The sequence below is a fragment of the Orbicella faveolata genome, unplaced genomic scaffold (genome assembly GCF_042242905.1).
Source record: "Orbicella faveolata isolate gen_17 unplaced genomic scaffold, um_ofav_v1 contig_24, whole genome shotgun sequence".
In the NCBI taxonomy this organism is placed as follows: Eukaryota; Metazoa; Cnidaria; class Anthozoa; order Scleractinia; family Merulinidae; genus Orbicella; species Orbicella faveolata.
The window spans coordinates 14039242-14062927 of record NW_028301552.1 but is presented as its reverse complement, the minus strand read 5'-3'; the positions used below and the strand labels follow the sequence as shown (position 1 = coordinate 14062927).

At 38.0% G+C, this 23686-nt stretch overlaps 2 protein-coding genes across 2 annotated transcripts; one reads left to right on the top strand and one right to left on the bottom strand.

Moving 5' to 3' along the window:
* The first annotated feature begins 767 nt into the window (after positions 1 to 767).
* Positions 768 to 2746, top strand: LOC110069674 (melanocyte-stimulating hormone receptor-like). Its single transcript, XM_020777201.2, has one exon. The coding sequence runs from the start codon at positions 940 to 942 to the stop codon at positions 1879 to 1881; it is 942 nt and encodes a 313-aa protein (XP_020632860.2). The 5' UTR covers positions 768 to 939; the 3' UTR covers positions 1882 to 2746.
* A 4621-nt stretch (positions 2747 to 7367) lies between these two features.
* Positions 7368 to 23049, bottom strand: LOC110069696 (glutaminyl-peptide cyclotransferase-like). The gene is made up of 7 exons (XM_089291615.1): positions 22832 to 23049; positions 22541 to 22699; positions 15938 to 16249; positions 11857 to 12015; positions 10669 to 10768; positions 9967 to 10086; positions 7368 to 9715 (listed from the first exon to the last, which is right to left on the bottom strand). Exons 1-7 carry the CDS (start codon positions 22904 to 22906, stop codon positions 9561 to 9563), a joined length of 1080 nt encoding a protein of 359 aa, XP_089147741.1. The 5' UTR covers positions 22907 to 23049; the 3' UTR covers positions 7368 to 9560.
* Between the last annotated feature and the right edge of the window lie 637 nt (positions 23050 to 23686).

The following is a 23686-nucleotide window of genomic DNA, read 5'->3' as shown; positions in this document are numbered from 1 at the left end:
CCTGTGATAAAACAACCTAACGGAAGCCACTAGCTAGAACTGAGCAAAACATTATCCATTAATTCATAGGAGGCAGTGTTAACAATGGACATGAAGGGAAACATCCGGTCCAATAATTTCGAGAGTGTTTATATCAATAATTTCGAGATTGTTTATATCAATAATTTCGAGAGTGTTTGTACCAGTAATTTAGTGAGTGTTTATACTCACGTTCTCTCGTTGCAAATGATAGGCATAACAGACTTTTATGGAGAAATTCTGGTTGGTAGAAAGGAATAAATCAGTAGTCTACATCGATAATCATTTTCCACAGTTAAACCAACATCTGTTTGTCACATGATATTTTTAAAATTGATCATGTAAATAATTTTTCTCCATATAACTCTGTCTGTTTGCCAATTTCCATGTTTGTGTTAGCAGGTGACCCAAAAGAGAAAATTCCCAAGGGATAAACAATTAAAATGGCAAAGGGATTATATAACATAACTTCTGTTCTTGGCAGTTTTAGGTAGTTCCAACGATCTTTCATTTGTTCAAAATGTCACAAGAACTAAAATGGAAGCATCTATGGCGGTTTCTGTGATGGCAGGATTAAATTTTGGCGAGAAAAGGTCTTGGTGGTTGTTTGAGCAGTTGCACAGTTCCAATTGAGTTCAATTAAAAGTCAAAAATTATGTAAATGTTTGCGTTAAATTAAGCGTGAAATTGGAAGCAATCTTTACCTTATGGCAAGAAAATAGACAGTTTCATAAAAAGTCATTGGCTTGTTAAAATATATTCATTCATTTTTCACACGTTTCAGGAAATGAAAGGCACTATTTAAGGAAGAAGCACGAAAAAGCATAAAATCAATTGTTTTTAAGAGGCAACATATAGCTAAGTGAATCCTGTTCAAAAATATCAAAAGCGATAAGCCCACAAGTCCTTCCACTGACGGCAATGGCGATAACAAACGTTTCTGGAAATCGAACGCAGAAAACGTTACATCAACTAATATGCACTGCAGCTGTAACAGTTGGAGCACCGCATCCGTTAACCTACCTATCAGTGCTGAATATACTTCTGTCCATGACTGCATTTCTGGGAAATGTTCTAATCCTAGTTGCCCTCCACAAGGTGTCTTCGCTTCATCCGCCATCAAAACTTTTGTTACGTTGTCTGGCAATAACTGATCTCTTTGTTGGTCTTATTGCACAACCCATCTATGCTGGCTATGAGATAAGTCTATTGTATGAACGATGGAATATGTGTCGCTCTACATTCGCCTCTAGTCTCATTGCAGGATACGTTTTGTGTGGAGTGTCTTTGCCGACCTTGTCTGCAATAAGCGTGGACAGACTTCTCGCCCTGTTGCTGGGTCTGAGATACAGACAAGTTGTAACAATGAGGCGAATGTTTCTATTTGTCATGAGCTTTTGGGTCATGTCCAGTTTCGCTGCAGTGATGTACTTTTTTAACTATCTAGTAACATTATCTTATTGCTATTTAATAGTATCACTTTGTGTAACAATATCGATCATATCTTACACAAAGATTTTCCTTACCCTCCATCGCCATCAGGTTCAAGTACAAGATTCTGTTCACCAGCAACAACCAAGCCAAATAATTCCATTGAATATAGCGCGATACAGAAAGGCAGTATCCAGTGCGTTGTGGTTGCAGTTGACATTGATCATTTGCTATCTCCCACATGGTATGGTGGAGTTTGTACTCGCTCATAGCGGACTGTCTCCAGCTGCCGTCCTTGCTAGGCAGTTTACTGCCACCTTAGTTTTCTCCAATTCATCATTAAATCCGTTACTTTACTGTTGGAAGATTAAGGAGGTAAGACGTGCAGTGAAGGACACAATCAGACAAGTACGTTGTTGTTCAACGTGTTAGTACTCGTCGACTTGTGCTGAGAAAATAGTTAACAATTCCGAGTGGGTTAGAACTCAGAAAAGAAATGTAAAAAGCGAATAATATCTATATATTTTAGTTTATCTGATTTGCTAAGACGATTGCTGGTTGTCGGGGAAGGTAGAAGGTGACCGGAAAGAAAGAAAAATCACTTTAAGGAAATGACATTCGTTTTACGTTCTTTTTTTCAAGGCTTTATGTAAGGAGGTAAAGAGAGTCAGGAACAGTTCTGTGATATCGGATGCGACATTAAACCACATACTGAAAGCAAAAATTAAATAGACAGAAGAATTCACGGTGGAAATGCACACTTATAAGTTAAGCTAGACAACAGATACCCGCCTTCCCTAATTCCAAAAGAATAAATTGGGTAAACGCTTTTCTCAGTAAGCAACGATTGTTGATACTGGGACAGTTTCAATTAAGACCAAAATTAAATTACTTAAAATGTGTCACTTTAAAAAGCCACGATTTCCTGTTTACGAGAGAGTCTTTGAACTATTTAAGCTTTTAATTTTTTTAGTTGTCAGTCTCCCGTATTTATCGAATACGCAAATAGCTATATTGAATAGTTCTACGCTTGTGTAAGTGTTGACAGTGCTTGGTACGGTCGGCTTGACCTATGTGTCATATCCAAAACAGCAATAGTGCTTGCATGCAAAGGCCGACGCAATGGTTTGTGGACATAGATTTCGAAAGGATATTTTAGTTCTTCCTCATCCAGCATATTCTCTTATAGCTTCGAAATAAACTGAAATAGTGGAAAGATTATGAGTAACGTTGTAAAATTTAATGTTGATTCGATGAGCCACTTGCTTTGGAATAAAGTGTAGTTCAGTTATCGTGATCCTTATTGGTATACATGTACACGCAGGGTTAAAGAGGCGATTCACATCAGACTTCGCCCTGACAACATCAACAGGGATAATGGAATAAAAATTCCAGAAGCATGGATACCTAAGATCAAGTAACAGTACACAACAACAGGAGAGCCGCATTACAACGAACGTCCGAGGAAACAACTCACAGAAACAGAGAGGAACAAAATGCGCCTACTCGACGCGTAGTCGAGTTCACAAGTAACCACACCGTGAAACAAACGATTATACTTTAATATGAAGGTTTAGCCAAGCTTAAGACAGGAGCCCCCATGAAATATTTATTATTTACTCGACTCTACAACCTTTAAGGAAATTCAGCAATAAGCATTTTCACCAAACCGAATGAATTGAACAACAACAGCAAAAAAAAAAAAAAAAAAACGATGAAATCTACAGAAACATAATATGTATACTTCACTACATAGGAGTATTAAAGAGCAAATCCTGTCTCAACGAAGGACGACAACAAATGAAAGAAATGTTCAAGAAATTTCCTTATTTATTTACCGTAATTTAAATATTATTTTTGCCAGCGGCTTTGCAGTCATTTTTTCGGCAGCATGATTTCAAATCATGATCAGGAAGATTTATAAACTCCTATCGAAGATAAGCTTATCTTGTCGAGGCAAATTAATCATTTTTAAGCTTATAGAAAACGCAACGAATTTTTCATAACAAAGAGTCGCTTACCGCAAGTTGACAATTCATTTCATTGTTAATCTCCCAGGCAGAAACTTCCACCAGAGGTTGTGAAGACTGAACGGAACAACTATTTTTTGATAGATACGAATAAACTACCTTTTCAACTGTACTCGGCGTTTGGCGATTTTTCTATAAAAAAAAACCAAATACGTTTGATCTCTCTTGTTGATCATCTGATGAATCATGTGATGTTTCTTGCACCGCTGGACATTTCGGCGCGGGAATTAACTTGGGACGTTTTGCAGCCTTTCGAGTCAATTTTCCAGTTATTTCACCTCCTTTCTCAAGCTCTTGCTCGCTCTGCTTCATGGCATTCTTCAGTACTGTTTCGCCTCCTTTCTCCAGCCCTGGCCGACTCTCTTTCGTTATTGTCTTGGCTACTTGTTTGCCGGTTTCTTTCGGCCTCAGTTAAAACCTGTATTGCAAACGTTATATCAACTATGCTATCATTTGTTTACATAACAAAAGAAACGACTTTTCTCCTCTTCAATTCCAGCAAGGGAAGATGACATTCTTGAGATCCCCGTTCCGGTTACCTTGAGACTCCTCTTCCCCTCCCCCAGAGTCTATAAGGACGGACGACGGTCGCTCGCTCGCTTACTCGTACGGTGACGTCTTAACCAAATTTTCTCGTCTGGATGGGTTGCCAAATTCCCTGAGGTATCGATGCTCCGCTCGCGCGCCTTCGGCGCTCAGGAGCTCCGCTATTATTACTGCTTTTCACCGCGATGAACAACTGCAAACTTTTTACATCATTTTAAAATGTCATTAGAGAGACAGGGTTAGGGTACAGTAAATTGGTACTCGGCCTTACTTCAACTCTAAAGGTGTAGTTAGGAATACAATAGAAAAAGTTTTCACACTTTGGTTGTCTGCGATTGACGACTTTAGCTTAGAGGAAATGTGTCATCTTTATTTAACTCCCAATGACTTTGAATTTTCCAAAAACTTGCTTCGGCAAGGGGTAAATCCTTACGGCTACCCCACTCAGTTTTCATGGCAGTCGTAGTTAAGTGACAAAAATTATGCAACTTGCCGACTACGAGGGCGGAAAGCTGAGGAAAACGAGCGGGAATAAAAACATTTCACAAGTGCCGGTATGGTTTTGTGTAGTTTTGTACAGTTTTATTTAGAGACCTGGACTAACAATTCACTGAAATAGCCGTCTACTGTCAGTCTTTACAAACGTACCAGCCCACTTAAGCCGTCAAAAGTTTCCTGGACTTACAGTGTACGCATCGTTTCATTTTACCACGTTTTTCATTTTCGTCAAGTTTCTTGTTGTAGTGCGCTTTGTACTTCTCAAGCATTGTCTTCATTACGTTAAAAACCACGTTGTGGTAATAAACATGTCTGAACATCTATGTGGATACCAATCGGTTAATGGATAGACGCCTATGACGTCAAGTCCTGCTTTGCACATGGCTGACATGGCGTAGGCGCTGAAAAGGGCATCTCGCTGAAAGGGAAGAACGCAGTATTTTTTTTGACGAATGTTAAAACAGCATAAGGGACGAGCCTTGACAGAACTGTATAGCCGACGGCCGAGTGAATCACCGTAGATCCAAAGCGTTCCAGATATTGTGTGTTATTTTGCAGCATCGTCCAATTGTAAGACTGTGTTATAGTATATATACAGAAAGAATGTTAAGTACGTCAATTTCGATGAAAGACAAATTTATATTCAGGTAAAGGGACGGTCCATTACAATGTGAAACAGCAGGAAAAACAAACAAATTATAGCCAGATTCTGTAGTAGTTAAGGATTATTTAATACTCAGCGGCGAATTTCGGATTTTTTATGTTCATCTGGTGGTCGTAAAAAAACGGAGAAAACAATAGTGTCCTTGCAGCTGTGCCCCTCTCTCCCCCTCCCTCTCATATTCCCCACTCCCTCCACTATGTGCGCCTGCCACGCAGGCTAGATTGACTGGACGAGAATTTACGATTAAAAGCTATTAATGGTTTTTATTATTCCAGTATTTCGCCATCTTACCCCATTAAGTCAAGAGATCGAGCAAAATACGAGCCCCTATTTCACCGTAGAATTGTATACTACGCGACTCGCAAAAGTACGGGTCCATCCACGGAAACGCGAACGATAAGTGCGTAAATTTTAAGTGGTAATTAATCTGGTTTGATACATACTCGTGATTATTCAACTCATTTTTAATCTGCGACTTCCGGTTTGAAAGCACTAGATAACATGTTACAAATCCAGGCCACAAGTTAAACCCAGAGACAGTTTTTGTACAAGGAAACACACTACCCCGTAATTAAATTGAAAGTTATTTCTTTCTTCAGTTTGTTAGAGAGATCTGAGTATTTTCAGATGACAACATCCGAGGCAATGCATTGTTTATATCTCTGTGAAGGCATTTCTTTTTTAAGATCTCGATTACCTAATCCCTTACTGGCATGGTTTGGTGTTTTTGTTATGTGCATAGTTTTGGAGCATTCCACTCCACACGCCCTTAACATCCCTTCTAGCTTTTTTCTATTACTCCAAAAGCGGTCAAGATCTTAAATTTCCAAATGTATTTATAACACTTGTTTTAAGACAGAATGAATGAGGTTCGATTTTTTTCGTTAAAACATTCGATGATTTTGAATTTATCTCCCCATAGCAGTGTTTTTCTGGGTACTTTTTTTGCTTGGAAAATGATATTTTCCAAGTTGTAGGTATGGATGGGAGAGTCACTCGATCCTTCTTCGCTCCTCCCCTCCTGCGAGACAAGATCTTTCGATAAGAGATAAGATTTTTCGTGCAGAGATAGGGAGGGGTGGGGGGGGGGGAAGTAGGGGCGCAGAGGGGAAGCTGCTTACTTAAAATCAGAAATCAGCTAGAGTGCAGACAGAGATAGAGCAGACTTTTTAATACTGACTTCATTTTGATAACACATCTCCAAAAAGTACCACAAAAAGGTACATGTGGTGGATGGAAACTAGCTTTAAAAGCACAATAGTTTTTACCTCAAAAATTAGCTCCTTGATTGGAGGTTTGTCCCTTTCCCATAGAAAGAACTTGGGGCACTCCCGTATAAAATGGACGGGGTGGTCTTCAGAAATTTTGGAAAGAACCCCTAAAAGTAAATGTTATCAAGATGATGTTTTGTTAGCGTGGCTTGAAATTTTTGCACCCATAATTAAGGGGTGCCAATTCTAAAACTTCACATTACCTCCTGTTCCATCTTTTTTGGGCTCAATACCCTTAAATGTACCGCGAAAGCTTCCAATACAGAGTCCTAAAGTGATGACGTCACAAAAATAAAAATTTTAAAATTATGGGATTTGATGTAATATTCTTATAGAGGATCCTAAAAGATGCCCTCATCCAAAAAATTAGCTCTGAATTGCAATTCCCGATAGAGATATAAGGGATCAAAGTTTGATAGCATCCCATACCAACCCTTCAAAATTTGTTTCAGTTCCTTCAGTTTAGAACTGACTCAAAATTAGAGAGATTTATATGGGGCAGTACCAAATTTTCGTCCTTTATATTTCGGCTGGGAATTGCAATTAAGCGGTAATTTTTGGCAAAGACCCTTTTTTAAGGACGCTCTATGCGAAAATGGCGCCAAATCCCATAATTTCTCAAATTAATTTTTTTGTGACGTCATACTTTAGGACTCTATGGGCCTTTTGAGACTAAACACCCTAAGAGGAGCCAAATCGCTTTTTAACCCCTAAAAGGTACGACAAGCACCTCTGTCCTTTACATATGGGATTCCCTTCCCCCACCCCTCCCCCCACCCCACACACACACACACCCACACACCTCTTGGGAGAAAGAAGCTAACTTTACAAACACATGTACACGAGGTTCAACACATTACTCAACATTAGCCATAGACTGTGGGAGAAATCCAACATCAAGTCAGTGCATGATGTAAAAGTGCATTTTATTGCAACTTTAAAAGCTCTTCTAAGATTGCAAGTTACATAATGTACTACTATGCACGTATTTAATGAGTCTAACTCGATTAACTGACACGTTGTTTTGTTCTCTTTAGCATATCACCACTCCGTGCAATTATTTTAAGAACTATGCACCCTCTACTGGTCTAAGCACGCTTCTTTTTTAAAGTACTGGTTGTGATAGCTAGCTCATATATATTTATAGTAAACAGACAGCAAACTGACCAGCTGTGAGGATGACTTTGCCTGAGTGGTTTGACCGTCCACAGGAAAGTTCAGTTCAAACAGTTTCGCCAGCCTGCGAAAACCATTTTCCCTCCTGCTGAAAATGTTAATGGAACCCCTGGTACATGAGGAAAAAAGTTGCGGCCCGCTAAAATGTTGATACTACCGTATAACAAAATTTATAAAATTAAAACTTTTCTTTTTCAATCGGGCAATAAAATAAGTTTAAGTAAAATCATAATAACCTCTGCTTTTTTTTTTTTTTTTTTTTTTTTTTTAAATATGCTAATATTTCATTTGTTAATTACATTCCCCTTTCTATATCAATACATTCGTTTCTGCCAAGTTAATGTTAATGTTACCCCAGCATTAACTTTGCTGGTACCCATTTATACACCTGGGTGGAGAGTGGCAAGAACACAACACAATGCACGCAGCCAGTGCTCGAACCCTGATCGCTTGATCCGGAGACAAGCCAACTAACCATGAGGCCACCGCCCCTCCAGTATCAAAAGTAAAAGAGACCTGAAAATCAGATAAAACAGTTAGATATTTAATTCAAAATAAATCTATCATAACTGTCCAGTCATACATGTATGCAGCTACCACAAAATCACCTGACTTACTTTGAAAATTCAAGGTACCTTTTTTTTTTTTTTTTTTAAATTATCTTAACTCAAATAAACCTCATAAACCCCTGTGCTGACAGCTAATTTATAATACTTTTTCACTTCATGCAATTATTGACAGAGGTTATATTTCAATAAATTTCTCTTCAGTAAATGGAGTTACACTCGATTGACAGTTTTTCAGTAAAGACCAGGCTTTTAGCCAGACTTTGAAAAGTCGCCGTCCAAACTGTGCTTTAGGGCCTGCTCAAATAAGCAATTTATAAGGCAACATACAGTGTATGAAAAATAAAACAATTTTCTTTAGAAAGTGGCTGTCCACAGGATGCCTGGACATCCACCTGGCTAAAGCGTGGAGAAGACTGATTTCTACCAATGTCATTTCATCTGAAGTGTGTTCAACTAAAAAAAAAAAAAAAAAAGCCCATATAGTCCTCCTCTAAACCTAAAGAAAGTCATCACGTGTTAGCATGAGCTTAAACATTTTAGATCTACTCAGTAGTTACCCCAGCACATTCACCATCAAAACTATGCCATCAAATTAATCTCTTAGCCAAAATTCTACTGGGTTTACTAACCTTTGTCTGTTAGATTTGAAGACTGCAATGTCAAACCCAATAGAAGTTCACCATCCCCAAAGATGAACTTCCATGATCTAGCTCGTAGCATGTTCAAGTACATTTTAATTTGTAAGTGTATGTATATGCATGTATATGCAGTAAAATTAATTATTAACACTAAGAAGGGCTATTGTACATGTAGCATAATTTGAACATAAAGATATGACTGACAGGAGATATGTTTCACAAAACAACAAACCTGAAGTTTGTGTGCTCATCAACTCAAATACAGCATGCACCCTTAACATTACTGACATACACAGGTATCAGCCGACACACTTCTCTCTGTGTACACTTCAAGGACCCTAGTCAGCCTCTGCCATTATTGATGCTATCAAAATTATTGACATTGCATGGTGAAACGAAATCTTATTGCTTTACTGTAAGTTGTGTTCCTGAAAGTATGTGTAATTATCTTTGGTAATTTCACAGTGATTTCCCCTGCATCAACATGCTCCAAATAAAATTGAATAGCCAAACCCTTGCATGTAAACAAAACCAACGTTATGGCTGACTAGGGCCCTTTTAAGGTTATGCTACACTTCCCTTCCACATAGGAATGCTTTGAATATAACTGTACATAGATTAGGAATAAATTCAAAAAATAAAGATATAGTTGCAACCATGTGCTTCTCCTCTATAAATCTGTGTCACAAGAAATGAGTGAGCTTAGTCCAATAATTTATTTAAACCACCGAAAGGCCAAAGTACTCTGCAACAAATACTTGGAATATCTTCAACAAATCCTTGACAACGCGGTGATTTATCGACACTTTGTCATCGCATATTTTGTGCCAACATGGTGGGAATGGAAGTGAAATCAGATGCAGGATTTTAACACCTGAAATCAAAGGAAATAAAATTAATCAATAATGGCATAAAACCTCAACCCTGCTTTACAAGGATAAATTAAACTAATATAGCTAGATAATAGCTAAAATAATATTTTGCCCATTTTCCATAGTACTGTAACTGCATCTGCAACTTATCCCAGTTTTGTGACATGAAGCGTTTAGATGAAATTCTACTTTGTAATGGACTTACATCACATCCCAGGGAGATCACTTTCACTAACTGTAACAAATAACTCACCCCTGTGTAGGAAAGGGATGTGATCATCTTCTACCATATATCCTCGATCCAAAAGACCAGGGTGAAAATAAGGTCGTGTGTGCCCAGACAAAAGCTGTTCAGAGCTCATCAGTCGACTCTCTGATAGAAAAAAAAAAATTGCACATAACATTACTGTCAACAGAACTTTTCATCTCTTAATTTTTTTTTTTTTTTTTTTTTTTCTGTATTTGGGTAGCTGCACTATTGTAAACAACGCATTGTATATTCTTTAGGTATAATTAGGCTACGATTAGTAATTATAATTTGTTGTATGTAATCTATTGTAGTTATGACGTATTGTAAGTATTGTAACTAGTGTTATGTCTTGTGTTGTATTGTATGTATTATAACCCAAAATGTTGAAAAAAAATAAAAATTACAAAAAAAAAAAAAAAAATCTCTTAATTACAAGATAATAAACAGCTGTAGTTAACAACAGGATAGAAATATATTAATGTGTGGTGGCATGGGAGAAATACAAGTATGGTTACCTGTGAGGCCGAGTCTGATTGCATGCTCTAATCAAAAGTACACACACAAAAAAACAGTCAATTCTTGCCTGCAAAATGATATGGTTAATACCATGGCTAGCTGTAACATGTACATTAAGAGATAAGTACAGTACAATGAGTGAACTATTCAAAAAAGCATAATCCGAAATTTACAAAGTACTGTACATACCAATTAACTGCATTCTTTGAAATAAATCATCAGTCTCTCTAAAAGTATTATAAAACACTGGATTATCTGCGCCAATGAGATCCAACAGTACCATGGCATTCTGTTTTAATTAAAGAAAATAATCATTTGAAAGCACAAACAACCTAGAAATTGAATTAAGATTCCCTATGAAAACTAGGAGTTAAATACTATTTTCAACTTGGGAAAATGAAATTCATAACCTCCAGGCCATCGTATAATCTTCTTTTTGGTACATAGATAGACAAACTCACAGTTTGGAACTACTTAGAGTACAGTGAAAAAGTGAGAAATGATGTCATCAATACATGTATCCTGCCTAGTGCTCAGTTAGTAGTACAAGTAAGTTTCATAAGAAGTGAAACATTTTTGGGCTGCTCCAAAGACAGATTGAACACAAAGGAACAAAAATTAAACATGTAATACATAAATTGTGATAAAAAAAAAGACTCGAGGTGCTTATCCACCACAGACTTCCAGAGATGATTGATCGAACAACATTGCATTTTCAGCCTATCATCCACATGGAAGGGTAATTTTCTTGCTCTATCTTTCACAGTTACAATTTGGCAAAAGTTATGATTTAGTCTTTCCAGTCGAAGAAACAGCAGGCGTTTTCACTGCAAACTTATGCAAAAGGGACGTTTATTTTGAATTTCACCAAAGTAGCTATGTACTTTGCCGTTAAAATAAACAACACTTTGTTACTACATGTATGTTGTTGATAAATAATACTGGCAATTCTGATTGGCCCAAGCGAAGAAAGGGACTGTTTGCATTGCACCAACAGGCAATTTTTTGAGATTGACAACTAGTGCCAGTCCCCAGACGTCCAAGAAAAGCCTTGAACTTCAATAATTTTGTTTATGAAATCGAAGTTCATAGTGTAGTTGTGGCATTTTTCCAGATAAAGCATTAACTAATGGTTTATTTTGTTGTAATTGTTCATTTTTTACATGAATTGTGCGATCAGAAGCACTTTGAGGTAGATTGTGCGAAATCACACCATCGCATAATATCAGAAGGCCTCATACAATGAAATATCAAGTAAAGTTAATAGTTGACTGTTAAAAGTCGCATTGGAGTCCCATACTTTTCCAATACTTTGCTGCTTCAGAATGTAGTATAGATTTGATGCAAAGGAAGAAAAAAAAAAAACAAGATACTTACTATGGTGTCTATCATTGTAGTACTGGAGCCCTTTGGGTGATGTGTGTTGCTCCACTGTTCTGCAAGATGTCTAGCCCCATACAGAGAGTCTGTTTGACTCCATTTAACAAATGCTTCCTCGCCATCAAAGAAAACCATTTGCAGAGTGACATCCGACTGCTGTAGAAATCAAAAATAGATCATCACATTATACATTGTACGCATACTGTATGGTCATAGCAACAAAAATAACGCAAGTCTAAAAATCAATCTTATGTTTAAAAGTACATGAAAAGCTTGCACATTTACAGCCAGTGGTGTCCAAATGCCTTAGATGTACACTTAATGGAGCTGTGTTATGGTTTGCCCATCATGAGCAGTTCATATTTTTCAAGTTCGCTGTTTGTAATTTGTGCCAATTCTCTCTTTACTGTTTCTCTATCTTAGTGAACTACTATTATTTTAAGGTTTCCTTCAATACTGAATAAATAATATCTCTAGAAATATCGAAGCAGTGTTCTTGAAACTTGGCACTACAAATGTACATCATAAAAGAAAAAAAAATGACACCCGTGGTGCTGTTGCCATGACAACAGTTTTGCCGCTGGTGCTGTCTGAATAAAAACTGAAATTCCCAGTTTTTGTTTTAAACCAAGAACCGTCTACCCAACCCAATCAAATGATGGGAGTTAAGACAATATGTGAACTATGTCTGTTCCAAGTAGAACCCTTTGTCACACTTTAGAGCACAGGCGGCCCAAGCTCACAATGCGAGGAGTTTTTTTTTAAATCTTTATGCGAACGTTCAGCGTGCGAAACGTGACACGGTTACCGCTGACATCTACTATTACATAATGACCGAGTTTGGTTACGCGAAACATGACCTTCGCCTTGCAGTATGTGGTGGTGTTGTGTTACAACGGTTTGAATTTATAAAGGTTTGTATGGGGAAAAACGGTAATCGACATTATAGCTGGAATTTTGGTATTTTTGCAATAAAAATGACTCACCTCAATGCCTTGTTGTCTTTTCTATTGTCATCTCGCTTCTCAGCTCGATCTGAAGCCTTTTAAGCAAGTTGTCGCCTTTTGGTTTTCCTCTACTAAGAAAGAGTAAAGGCTACACACTCGATTCTGTACTGACCCCCGCTCGAAGCGAAAAAAAAACACTGAAATCCCGCCAGCCACCCCAATTCCTCTGCGGAATCATAGTACAGGTTTAAGTGCTCCCTTGCAGTTAAATTCCAAGCCAAATTCATCTCCACAGCACACGATACAAAGCTCTGAATCAAAGAAAGCTAACCATCAGGAATCAGTGATCATGCTGCCGGGACCATTAGTGGACACATTCGAAACCCGAGTGGAATGCCAGGCTAACAAATTGACCCTGACCAGGGGAAGGGAGCGCACAGTTCTCGACAAGCCAGGTACTTTGCTCCATGGTCCCCTGGGAAGATTTTTGTCCAGGCCGCCGACGGAGCATTGTTGTGACAAACCAATCAAAGCAATGACTAGACGTGTTTACAAATTTTGAAAAAAAGTGCTTCGTTCGCACCGGCAATCTCAATCTAATCGTTGGATTGTCCGTGAAAGTTTTAACAATGCTCACAACAATGCTTCAACAATGATTACCGTTTTTCCCCATACAAACCTTTATAAATTCAAACCGTTGTAACACAACACCACCACATACTGCAAGGTGAAGGTCACGTTTCGCGTAACCAAACTCGGTCGTTATGTAATAGTAGATGTCAGCGGCAACTGTGTCACGTTTCGCGCGCTGAACGTTCGCATAAAGATTAAAAAAAAAAAAAAACTCCTCGCATTGTGAGCTTGGGCCGCCTGTGGATTGTCATGCATGTTTTTTTAAATAAGTTCCTTGGACAAAAGTTCAAGCGTTAGGGGTTCCTTGACCGAAAAGCAATACTGGAGCAAACTACAGTAAAAAAAAAGGACAGTAACTCAAAGGAATAAATTAAAAATTTTCAGAAATCTGTAATAAAATTACTAGTAAGTTGCTAACAAAGGACATTGTTATCTGTTTTGACCTGCTGTTATCCTGTTCAGAATATTTGTCAAAGTCGTGAGATTCAACTTTTTGCAAAAAGTGGAACCCCTCCTTATGACCTCCCCGCTAATACAGCCACCTCGTTATTACGGCCACTTTATTCATCTACTATTACATAACGACCGAGTTTGGTTATGCGAAACGTTACCTTAGCCTTGCAGTATGTGGTGGTGTTGTGTTACAATGGTTTGAATTTATAAAGGTTTGTATGGGGAAAAACGGTAATCATTGTTGAAGCATTGTTGTGAGCATTGTTAAAACTTTCACGGACAATCCAACGATTAGATTGAGATTGCCGGTGCGAACGAAGCACTTTTTTTCAAAATTTGTAAACATGTCTAGTCGTTGCTTTGATTGGCTTGTCACAACAATGCTCTGTTGGCGGCCTGGACAAAAATCTTCCCAGGGGACCGTGGAGCAAAGTACCTGGCTTGTCGAGAACTGTGCGCTCCCTTCCCCTGGTCAGGGTCAATTTGTTAGCCCGGCATTCCACTTGGGTTTCGAATGTGTCCACAAATGGTCCCGGCAGCATGATCACTGATTCCTGATGGTTAGCTTTCTTCGATTCAGAGCTTTGTATCGTGCGCTGTGGAGATGAATTTGGCTTGGAATTTAACTGCAAGGGAGCGCTTAAACCTGTACTATGATTCTGCAGAGGAATTGGGGCGGCTGGCGGGATTTCAGTGTTTTTTTTTCGCTTCGAATGGGGGTCAGTACAGAATCGAGTGTGTAGCCTTTACTCTTTCTTAGTAGAGGAAAACCAAAAAGCAACAACTTGCTTAAAAGGCTTCGGATCGAGCTGAGAAGCGAGATGACAATAGAAAAGACAACAAGGCATTGAGGTGAGTCATTTTTATTGCAAAAATACCAAAATTTCAGCTATAATGTCGATTACCGTTTTTCCCCATACAAACCTTTATAAATTCAAACCGTTGTAACACAACACCACCACATACTGCAAGGCGAAGGTCATGTTTCGCGTAACCAAACTCGGTCATTATGTAATAGTAGATGTCGGCGGTAACCGTGTCACGTTTCGTGCGCTGAACGTTTGCATAAAGATTAAAAAAAAAAAACTCCTCGCATTGTGAGCTTGGGCAGCCTGTGTTTAGAGGTTGCAAATGGGGATATATATTTTTTTTTGACAGAAAGAGACTGGAGCCAAAAGAGCTGCTATGGCAACACCACTAAGGGTGTCATTTTGTTTCTTTTGTGATTTACATTTGTGGTGCCAAGTTTCAAGAACACTGCTTCAATATTCCAAGAGATATTGTTTGTTCAGTATTTTAGCATTTTTAGTTGCAAACAATATGACATCATCACTGATCTAATTTGCATAATAGAAAAACGTTAATATCTTTAAAATGAAAAAAAGATATTTCAAAAAGAAAAACACCATTCTTCTGTATTTTGAAAGGCCTTTCAAATAAGCAAAAAATAGTTTTTCATGTCATATGCACTTTAAAAGTAATTTTGTATGTGGCCAAAATAACTCAATGACTGAGCTCCTTTAAGGTGAATAAAAAACTGAAACCACACCAGCCTTAAGTAACTAGCAGAATAGATGCCATATTAGGGCTTTAAAAAAACTTAAATTCCAGCTTCCCTTTGGACAAGGAGGTCTCAAATTCTGCTTGCCCTTTTCAAGACTTATTTAGTTGGCAGACGACTTGTCTGAGACCATGCCTTTCCAGCAAGTAAGAATGAAGGGTTACTTGCCCAGCAGGATAATGTATTTGTTCCGGACAACTGGACAGCATTTTTTTGGAGTCCTGCATATGTATGGGGCAGAATAGCTCTTTTGATAAAAGGAAAATACACACAGAACTCAACATTTACTAATTAATAGGGTTCACTCCAAAAATTGTCACAACAGGCTTTAGAAGGCATGCAACTTTAGAACAGATATTGCTGGTTCACACTACAATCTTGGAAGCTGAACTGAGTTATCAAGTTGGAATTTGTCACCCTGGTAGTTGCCTTTAATGAAAATGCAATTCAAGACTACAATACATTCATTTTTGCATTGATTTACCTCATCGTCAGCCTCAGCCATATTTGCTTGCTGTTGCTCTCGTGCTTTGAATAGAGGGGTGACTACTCTAGCAATCTCAACGAGCATGGCACAAGGTATTCCTGAATCAGTAGCAGCAAGAAAATAGCGTCCACTCCCATCATCAGGAAAATATTTAGAATCATAATGCGCTGCAAAGATGAGCCTTCTGCGAGCATTGGGGTTGAGAGTGGCAATTATGTTTGTGAATCGCTTCATTCCAAATGGGGTGGCATCATCAAATTCATCCAAGATAACTGTCCAGTTCAAGTCCTCAAATTGTTTCTTTATAAACTACAGAAATAAAATTAAATACCATTAATCAAAAAAAAAAAAAGAATGAGAGAGTAACAGAGCTAGTACATGCTAGGCTTTGATTGGCAGTCTAAAATGATTTTACTGCTATTTGATAAAGTAACATCCACCTTAACTCACTGAGCAGGGATTGCAGTAAGAGCCGGGAAAATTGACTGGCTGTGGTGGCCATGGCACATGGAAAAGTTATAATATGTGTCAATTACTGAAATGTTCAGGTGGTCTTTCTTATTTCACTCTAATTAAGCTAGCATTTAATCAAACAGTAGATTTTCTTTTTAATTCTTACCCAAATAATTAAAGCTGCAACTAGTTGATAACTACACAACTGTGAAACATAATTTATTAAAGTCATTAAAAGATTATCAGTGACAAGTCAAATTCTGTGGCTATGTTTTTGCGAATCAAAACAGATATTGAAATGAAATGTCACATAAGGGCTACTTTTTTGCTGAAATATCGAGATAAATATCCGATTCCACTGCTTACCATGCTCTTGTCACCATGATTGGCTAATTTCACCCACAGTAAAGACATAGTGAGGTCATTTAGGTGAAATCGCAGAGGTTAAGCCTGTCTAAATTAGTGCCGCAAATCAAATGATCAATTTAAGCTCTAATTTAGCTTTGTTTGGCTCGTTCGACTCATTTGCAGAGACTTCAAAGGCTTGTATAGGCATGGTATGGACTCTATTGAGAGTAAACGAGGTAGATAGCACTCTCAGTGCGACATATTTATGTACACTTTATGTACACTTTCTAACCGATTTTCCAAAAACATGCCCGCTATTTTGGTGCAAAGTCTTTAACACGGTTTTCATAAATTCAGACATATATTATATTAAACACCAATGAAATACCAGGTGAGCTTTCACAAAAAAACATGATATCTTCACAAGTGAAAATAACATGTTATCTTCACATGTGAAAAGATCACTGTTGCTATGGTTATACAATACAATGCACCTTTCACAGAAAAAGTTAAATGGTTTGTTGTTTCATTGGTGCTGATATAATAAAATTTATTACGTAATGTTCTAGAACATTACATGGCCTCTTGAGATACGGAATTTCTCTTCTAGTGTTGAATAATATATCACTTGTTCGCTGCCCTCTCTCAAAGAGAAATTTCATATCTCCGCACAACCACATAACATCCTCTATTTATTATATAGCTGTGTCTCCCAAGGACTGGGAACTACCGAATTCATGAATTTGATTGGCTGAAATTGATATTGAATGCAGTCTAGATTTTGGACTAGATTCTAGACTGGCATCTAGGCCGGTTACATTTTGTGGTCAAAAAGTTGTAAAATAAAACACAAAAATATTGACTATTTTCTCTAGAAATATTAGTGGAAGTGCCAAAGAGCCTGATGAGAAAAAAAGGAAAGAAGATGAGCAAACTTTTGCAGATTTAAGTTCAGCTCATCCCTGTTTGCAAGCAAAATGTCAGCTAGTACAAACCAGTTTCATTAAACGAATTAAATTTCTCTGGTTTACCACGTAATGAAGATCTTATAAACCGAGCTTTCGCTCTTCCTGCTCATAATTAGCTCATGTTTCCCAAATGTTAACATAGCTAAAATTTAATGTCATATGCTGGTCAAAATGACCAAAACTGCTGATGCCATCATGCTACATATTTTTCGCGGATGCAGATGCAGTACAGAGCATCAGTTGACAAAATAAACATTGAGGCTGCAATGACATCATTCATCACATCATCCAAGATGGTGAACTAAAATGACGATTCTATCGAAAAAGAAAGCTGAATATCTTTCTCTGTTTTCTACAAGTTCCAAATGGATAACAAGTGGTCAGAATGCAGGGAACTAAAACAAAAATTTTTTTCCTGGTAGAGTCAAACTAAACTCGTCCAGCGGACGAGTTTCCGTATTGTTTTGGCCGTCCCCAAGATTTTTCAGTCATCACGGAAAACCAGACGACTGTGAATGTGAATCCCTGTTATTCAGACTAAAAACTGAAGGGCAAACAATATAAACAGAAAACCTCACCTAAAAGTTACAAAACTGAAATCAAAATTCTCGCTAAGACCGAGTTACCTTAATCCAGATTTGAACAACCCAGCCCAGGTATATAACTGGGAACTGGCAAATTTAATGCTAAAAGGGTAGAGGGGATTGGACATGAAATTCCAACTTCAAATGAAAGGCCGCGTGCAAGAACGTCCCCTAGATTTTTTGGCCATTTTTGAAAGTGCTTAAAACTAGCTGAATTTTGGCATGTGGGCTTCGTTTCACCTGAGAAACATTGCTCTGAAGTTTTTTTCGCTGGGTTGCTTTTCATTCTCGAGAAATAACGTATACAAAAAAGGCACACAGGTTGGAAAAACCGAGTGGTTTATTGCATACGCAATATCTCAAGAACGAAGCGAACTTTAGCGTGAAAACTATGGGACATTGCTTAACATACCTGAACGAAACTGCATGCGAAATTTGGAGCGTTTTCGACAAAGTTCACCTTTGATTAAAATACCTGATGCCCTTTTCCCGCCGAGTCCTTCAAATAAACGAAGCCGGGCCTTTGTTATGATAAACAGAGCCGATCCTTTGTTATAATAGCCAAGCCAAGCCTTTGTTATAAGTCAAAAACTCGCCTCGGTTTATTATAACAAAGGATCGGCCCGCCGCGACCGCAAGGACTTTGATTTTACTTAGAAACCAGCAAAATGTCAATTTCACGCAGCTTATATAAGCTCAAATTTGTTGATTTCAGGTCAAAAGTGCTTAAAATGTTGACTCATGTTAACGCGCGACGGCAAGGATGTTGATTTCACTTAGAAAACAGCAAAATGTTAACTTTACGCAGCGTATAAACTCAAAAATGTTGATTTCAGGTCTAAATAGGTAAAAATGCTGATTTCATGTTAACACGTGACGGCAAGGATGTTGATTTCACTTAGAAAACAGCAAAATGATAATTTCACGCAACGTATAAGCTCAAAAATGTTAATTTCAGGTCTAAATAGGTAAAAGTGCTGATTTCGCGTTAACGCGTGACGGCAAGGATGTTGATTTCACTTAGGAAACGGCAAAATGTTAATTTCACGCAGCGTATAAGCTCAAAAATGTTGATTTCAGGTCTAGGTAGGTAAAAATGCTGATTTCACGTTAACGTGTGACAGCAAGGATGTTGATTTCACTTAGAAAACAGCAAAATGTTAATTTCACGCAATGTATAAGCTAAACATTGTTGATCTCGGGTCTAAATAGGTAAAAATGTTGATTTCACGTTAACGCGTGACGGCAAGGATGTTGATTTCACTTAGAAAACAGCAAAATGTTAATTTCACGCAACTTATAAGCTCAAAAATGTTGATCTCAGGTCTAAATAGGTAAAAATGCTGATTTCACGTTAACGCGTGACGGCAAGGATGTTGATTTCACTTAGAAAACGGCAAAATGTTAATTTCACGCAACTTATAAGCTAAAAATTGTTAATTTCAGGTCTAAATAAGTAAAAATGTTGATTTCACGTAACGCGTGACGGAAAGGATGTTGATTGCACTTAGAAAACAGCAAAATGTTAATTTCACGCAACGTATAAGCTCAAAAATGTTGATTTCAGGTTTAAATAGGTAAAATATGGCAGCCAGAAAATAGTGTTAACATCTGGAACTTACTTTGGTTATCTGGGACAATGATTATCTGCACTGAACAAATAAACATCAAATAAGCACTTTTCCAAATACAGCAACGTCTTAAATGGCTAAAAATCACGAGATAAATACATATTTTTCGACAAACGCGATCGTAGCTTTATGTCACGTACCACCTAACAGATTAACAAATTAACCCTTCTGCGCAACGTACGGGTCTCCATACATCTGCATGTCCGCTGATCCCAGAAGTTCAAAACACTACAAATCATGCCGATATGAAATAAAATCAACACAACCTGGATCACAAATCTATGTTACAATCGATCGCTACTTGTTGGCCATTATTACCTTTAATTGAAAAAAGCCGAAACAATCTAGTTACCAGTTCGAGAAACGCGAGCAGAACGTGATCGCAATGCATGCCGGGAAGGGTCTTTACACCTCGTGCGCGGGAAAACATGGCGGTCGATACAAGACAAATTTTATAAGTCAAAAACCAGTTCTCGCTTTCCAAACTTTGACACTAGCAACGCTTGGCAAATGGGCCACAACTCACGAGAGGGTATTTTTCTTGGGCAAGAACTGCTCTTGTACTTTGCTGCCTGGCTCGATCTGACTTCGAACGCCGATAACACGATTACAGTATATCAGCTACCTTCAAAGTTTCAGAACACATTTTGATTCTTTAAAACGTGCTGATGACTTACGGGTTTATCGAGGCTTTATGATGCCTCTCAACCACCAGGCAGACATACAAGGTACTTTAACACTATGCTTAAGATATTAGTTGACAGAGCTCTAATGCAGCACATCTCTTTTTCGTTCGATAGTATTTCGTTTGCCGCTCGATCGATTCATGCGTTGTGTTTACGTCACAATAACCGATGTAAACAATCTGTTCCCAGATCTCCGCTCTTTATACTATTTTCTTTTGACTTTAAGACAGCTAAGATTCAGTGGAATACACTATAAACAGTCTGCCTGTTTGCTGTTCAACAAAATAATGTTTCTTTTGTTTTTTGTTCAACAAAAGATCTCCAAAAGATGCCGCTTGGAAAACTGAGCTTTTTGCATACGTTATTTCTCGAGAACGAAGAGCACCCCAGCCAAAAAAAAATTCAGAGCAATGTTTCTCAGGTACAACGAAGCCTACATGCCAAAATTCAGCTATTTTTGAGCACTTTCAAAATGGCCAAAAAATCTAGGGGACATTCTTGCACGCGGCCTTTCATGTCTTCTCAGAGCTTTATTATCTAGCTCTCTGCACGCACTGCAGGCCTATGATGAGGGAGCATCATAGGCCTGCAGTGCGTGCAGAGAGCTAGATAATAAAGCTCTGAGGAGATAATAATGTTAATAAATTTAATATATTCTATTATTATATGGCTGTGTCTCACAAGGACTGGGAACTACCGAATTCACGAATTTGATTGGCTGAAATCGATATTGACCGCGGTCTAGATTTTCTCATCTAGACCGGCATCTAGACCGGTTTCATTTTGCGTTGAAAAAGTAGCAAACTAAAATACAAAAATGTTCACCATTTTCTTTTATTTTCTTCTCAATCATTTATGGAAGTGCCAAAAAGCCTGATGACAAAAAAAAAGTAAAGAGGATGAGCAAATTTCAGCAGGTTTATGTTAAGCTCATCGCCGTTCGCAAGCACAGTCGAGATTCTCCCATACAGACCTCCAGCTCGGTTAATAAGAGCTAAAAACAACTTTCCTGATTCCTTTGAGAGCAGAGTTTCAATTATTATTGTAAGTAATATTTAAAAATTGGGATAATCATTAAAATTCTTGAAATCAAACAACTGAAAATTCATACAAATTATGCTAGAGGTTTCTTCAGCTTAGGAAAATTCACCAAGGACACCGTAATGAGTAATGCAATTAAGATCATAAAGAATTGCCATAGGGGTTTTTGTATTCTTTTGAAAATAGTAATTATCCAAAACAACCTGACCTGTTATTTTTTATAATTTTCTTAATCATTCCAAAAATGTGTTAAAATAAAAAATAAAAATCCTCAGCACTTTACTTTAACCGCTGTTCTAATGTTTTGTCAAACCAACCCGCACGAAAGAAACACACACTAGAACGTAAATTGATATTCTCGATGAGATACGAAAATATTGACTGAATTAACAAGATGGAGATAACCCAAACCAAATGTCTCTCTGTATGCTTCCGCCGAGTGTTGTAAGAAAAGAAAACAAGGAAATCGTTTGCCAATTCAAAAAATATTGTGCTACCTGCGAAGGGGCAGTATTTGAATATTGTATCCAATTCATTTTGAATTTAAGAATGGATTGCACTAAAACTATGTACAAGCATGTATCGCTCTAGTAAGATTGTATTGACTTCGCAAAAATCAATCGCTCAACGGGTATAGTAACTGTAATTGGCTACCAAGAACGACGTCTTTAAAATCGGTGACTTTAAAACAGCATTTCGTGTTCACATTTAACGGTGAGATAGCGAGAACTGAGCCCTCAGGTAAAGACCAAAAAACATGAGTGTTCGCGCTGTCGTACACTGAGCCTTTGTTTTGAATCTAGAATGGTTAAACTTAATTAAAAGAAGGGTCTAGCTTGTTTACTCGAAGCAAAGGAAGTACGGAAACATTTGCCGTTATTTTCCTTACCATCTTGACTTTGTGATGCCCCGTTGTCCCAGGGACACGTACTCGGTAGATCCCTTTCAGAAACGTGTCGTTGTAGAAAGCTTCGTAGTCCGTTCTCTTTGCCAAGTCGCTTAGTTTCGACTCGGGAAGAGATCGCGGCAGTGGATGTTCCGCGGGCCTCTGTACAAAGTGAAAAAACAAAATTACAAAACAAATATATCAGAAATGACGATCGATAAAGAGAAAACCAACGAGCGAGTTAAGAATACCACAAGAAATTGAAACCGCCTACTAGAAAGACCTCGTGCATACCTTCGCATTGCTACTGCCACTTCCTTGAGAAATGTTCACGGAAAACAGTAAAAGAAGCGCTAAAGTCCACCACATTCTTCCTTCGACGCTCAACGGCGAAGGCCACTAGATAAATGAATCACAAAAACAGCTGCTCTCTCATTTTATATCTTCAACTAATTGATTGAACTTATTTATGTCTTTATCTCATTTGAGCGCTCGTGACCGCGCGCTCTGCCTCGCTTTGGTGAGGAGTTTTTCCGGTCTAAGTCGAGGCCGGAAGGAGATACGCAAGACTAACTCACAATTTATCTCAAAATATTTATGAATTTCTGCCCGACTTTTACTCTTTTTATTATTTTTTTCCTCTAGCAGTGGACAGCTAAAGCATATTTCTTAAAAGGCATTAAGCAATTTTCATTTGTCACACTTTTGTATTCTCACTGTTTGCGTATTCGACGCCTCCATTGTCTAAGAGATGATTGGAGATATTAGCCGAGTGCACACCGAAACGATAGTATTTTGCGACGAATGGTCTTTTGTCAACAATTCGCGTAACTATAATCCACTTGAAAGATGAAAAGAAATTTAAAAGGCTGTCTCGGCTGTTGCTCTCCAACTCGTTATATTTCGCTCAATTATCAGGTGTCAAAGACCGCAAAACATGGCGATAACCTTTCGCTGTGGTAAACACACTGGTCAGTGAGATGAAGCGATCCATATATCCTTCCGGTATAACTGAACCGCATGTGGTTTCAGCTCACCTTGTATTTAACTCTTCCTTTACTTCACTACACTTTCAATTCAAGTTAGATGCGTACAAAGAACAAATTTCAATAAAATCGCTATGGCCATCAACAGAGCAGTTAAAATTTT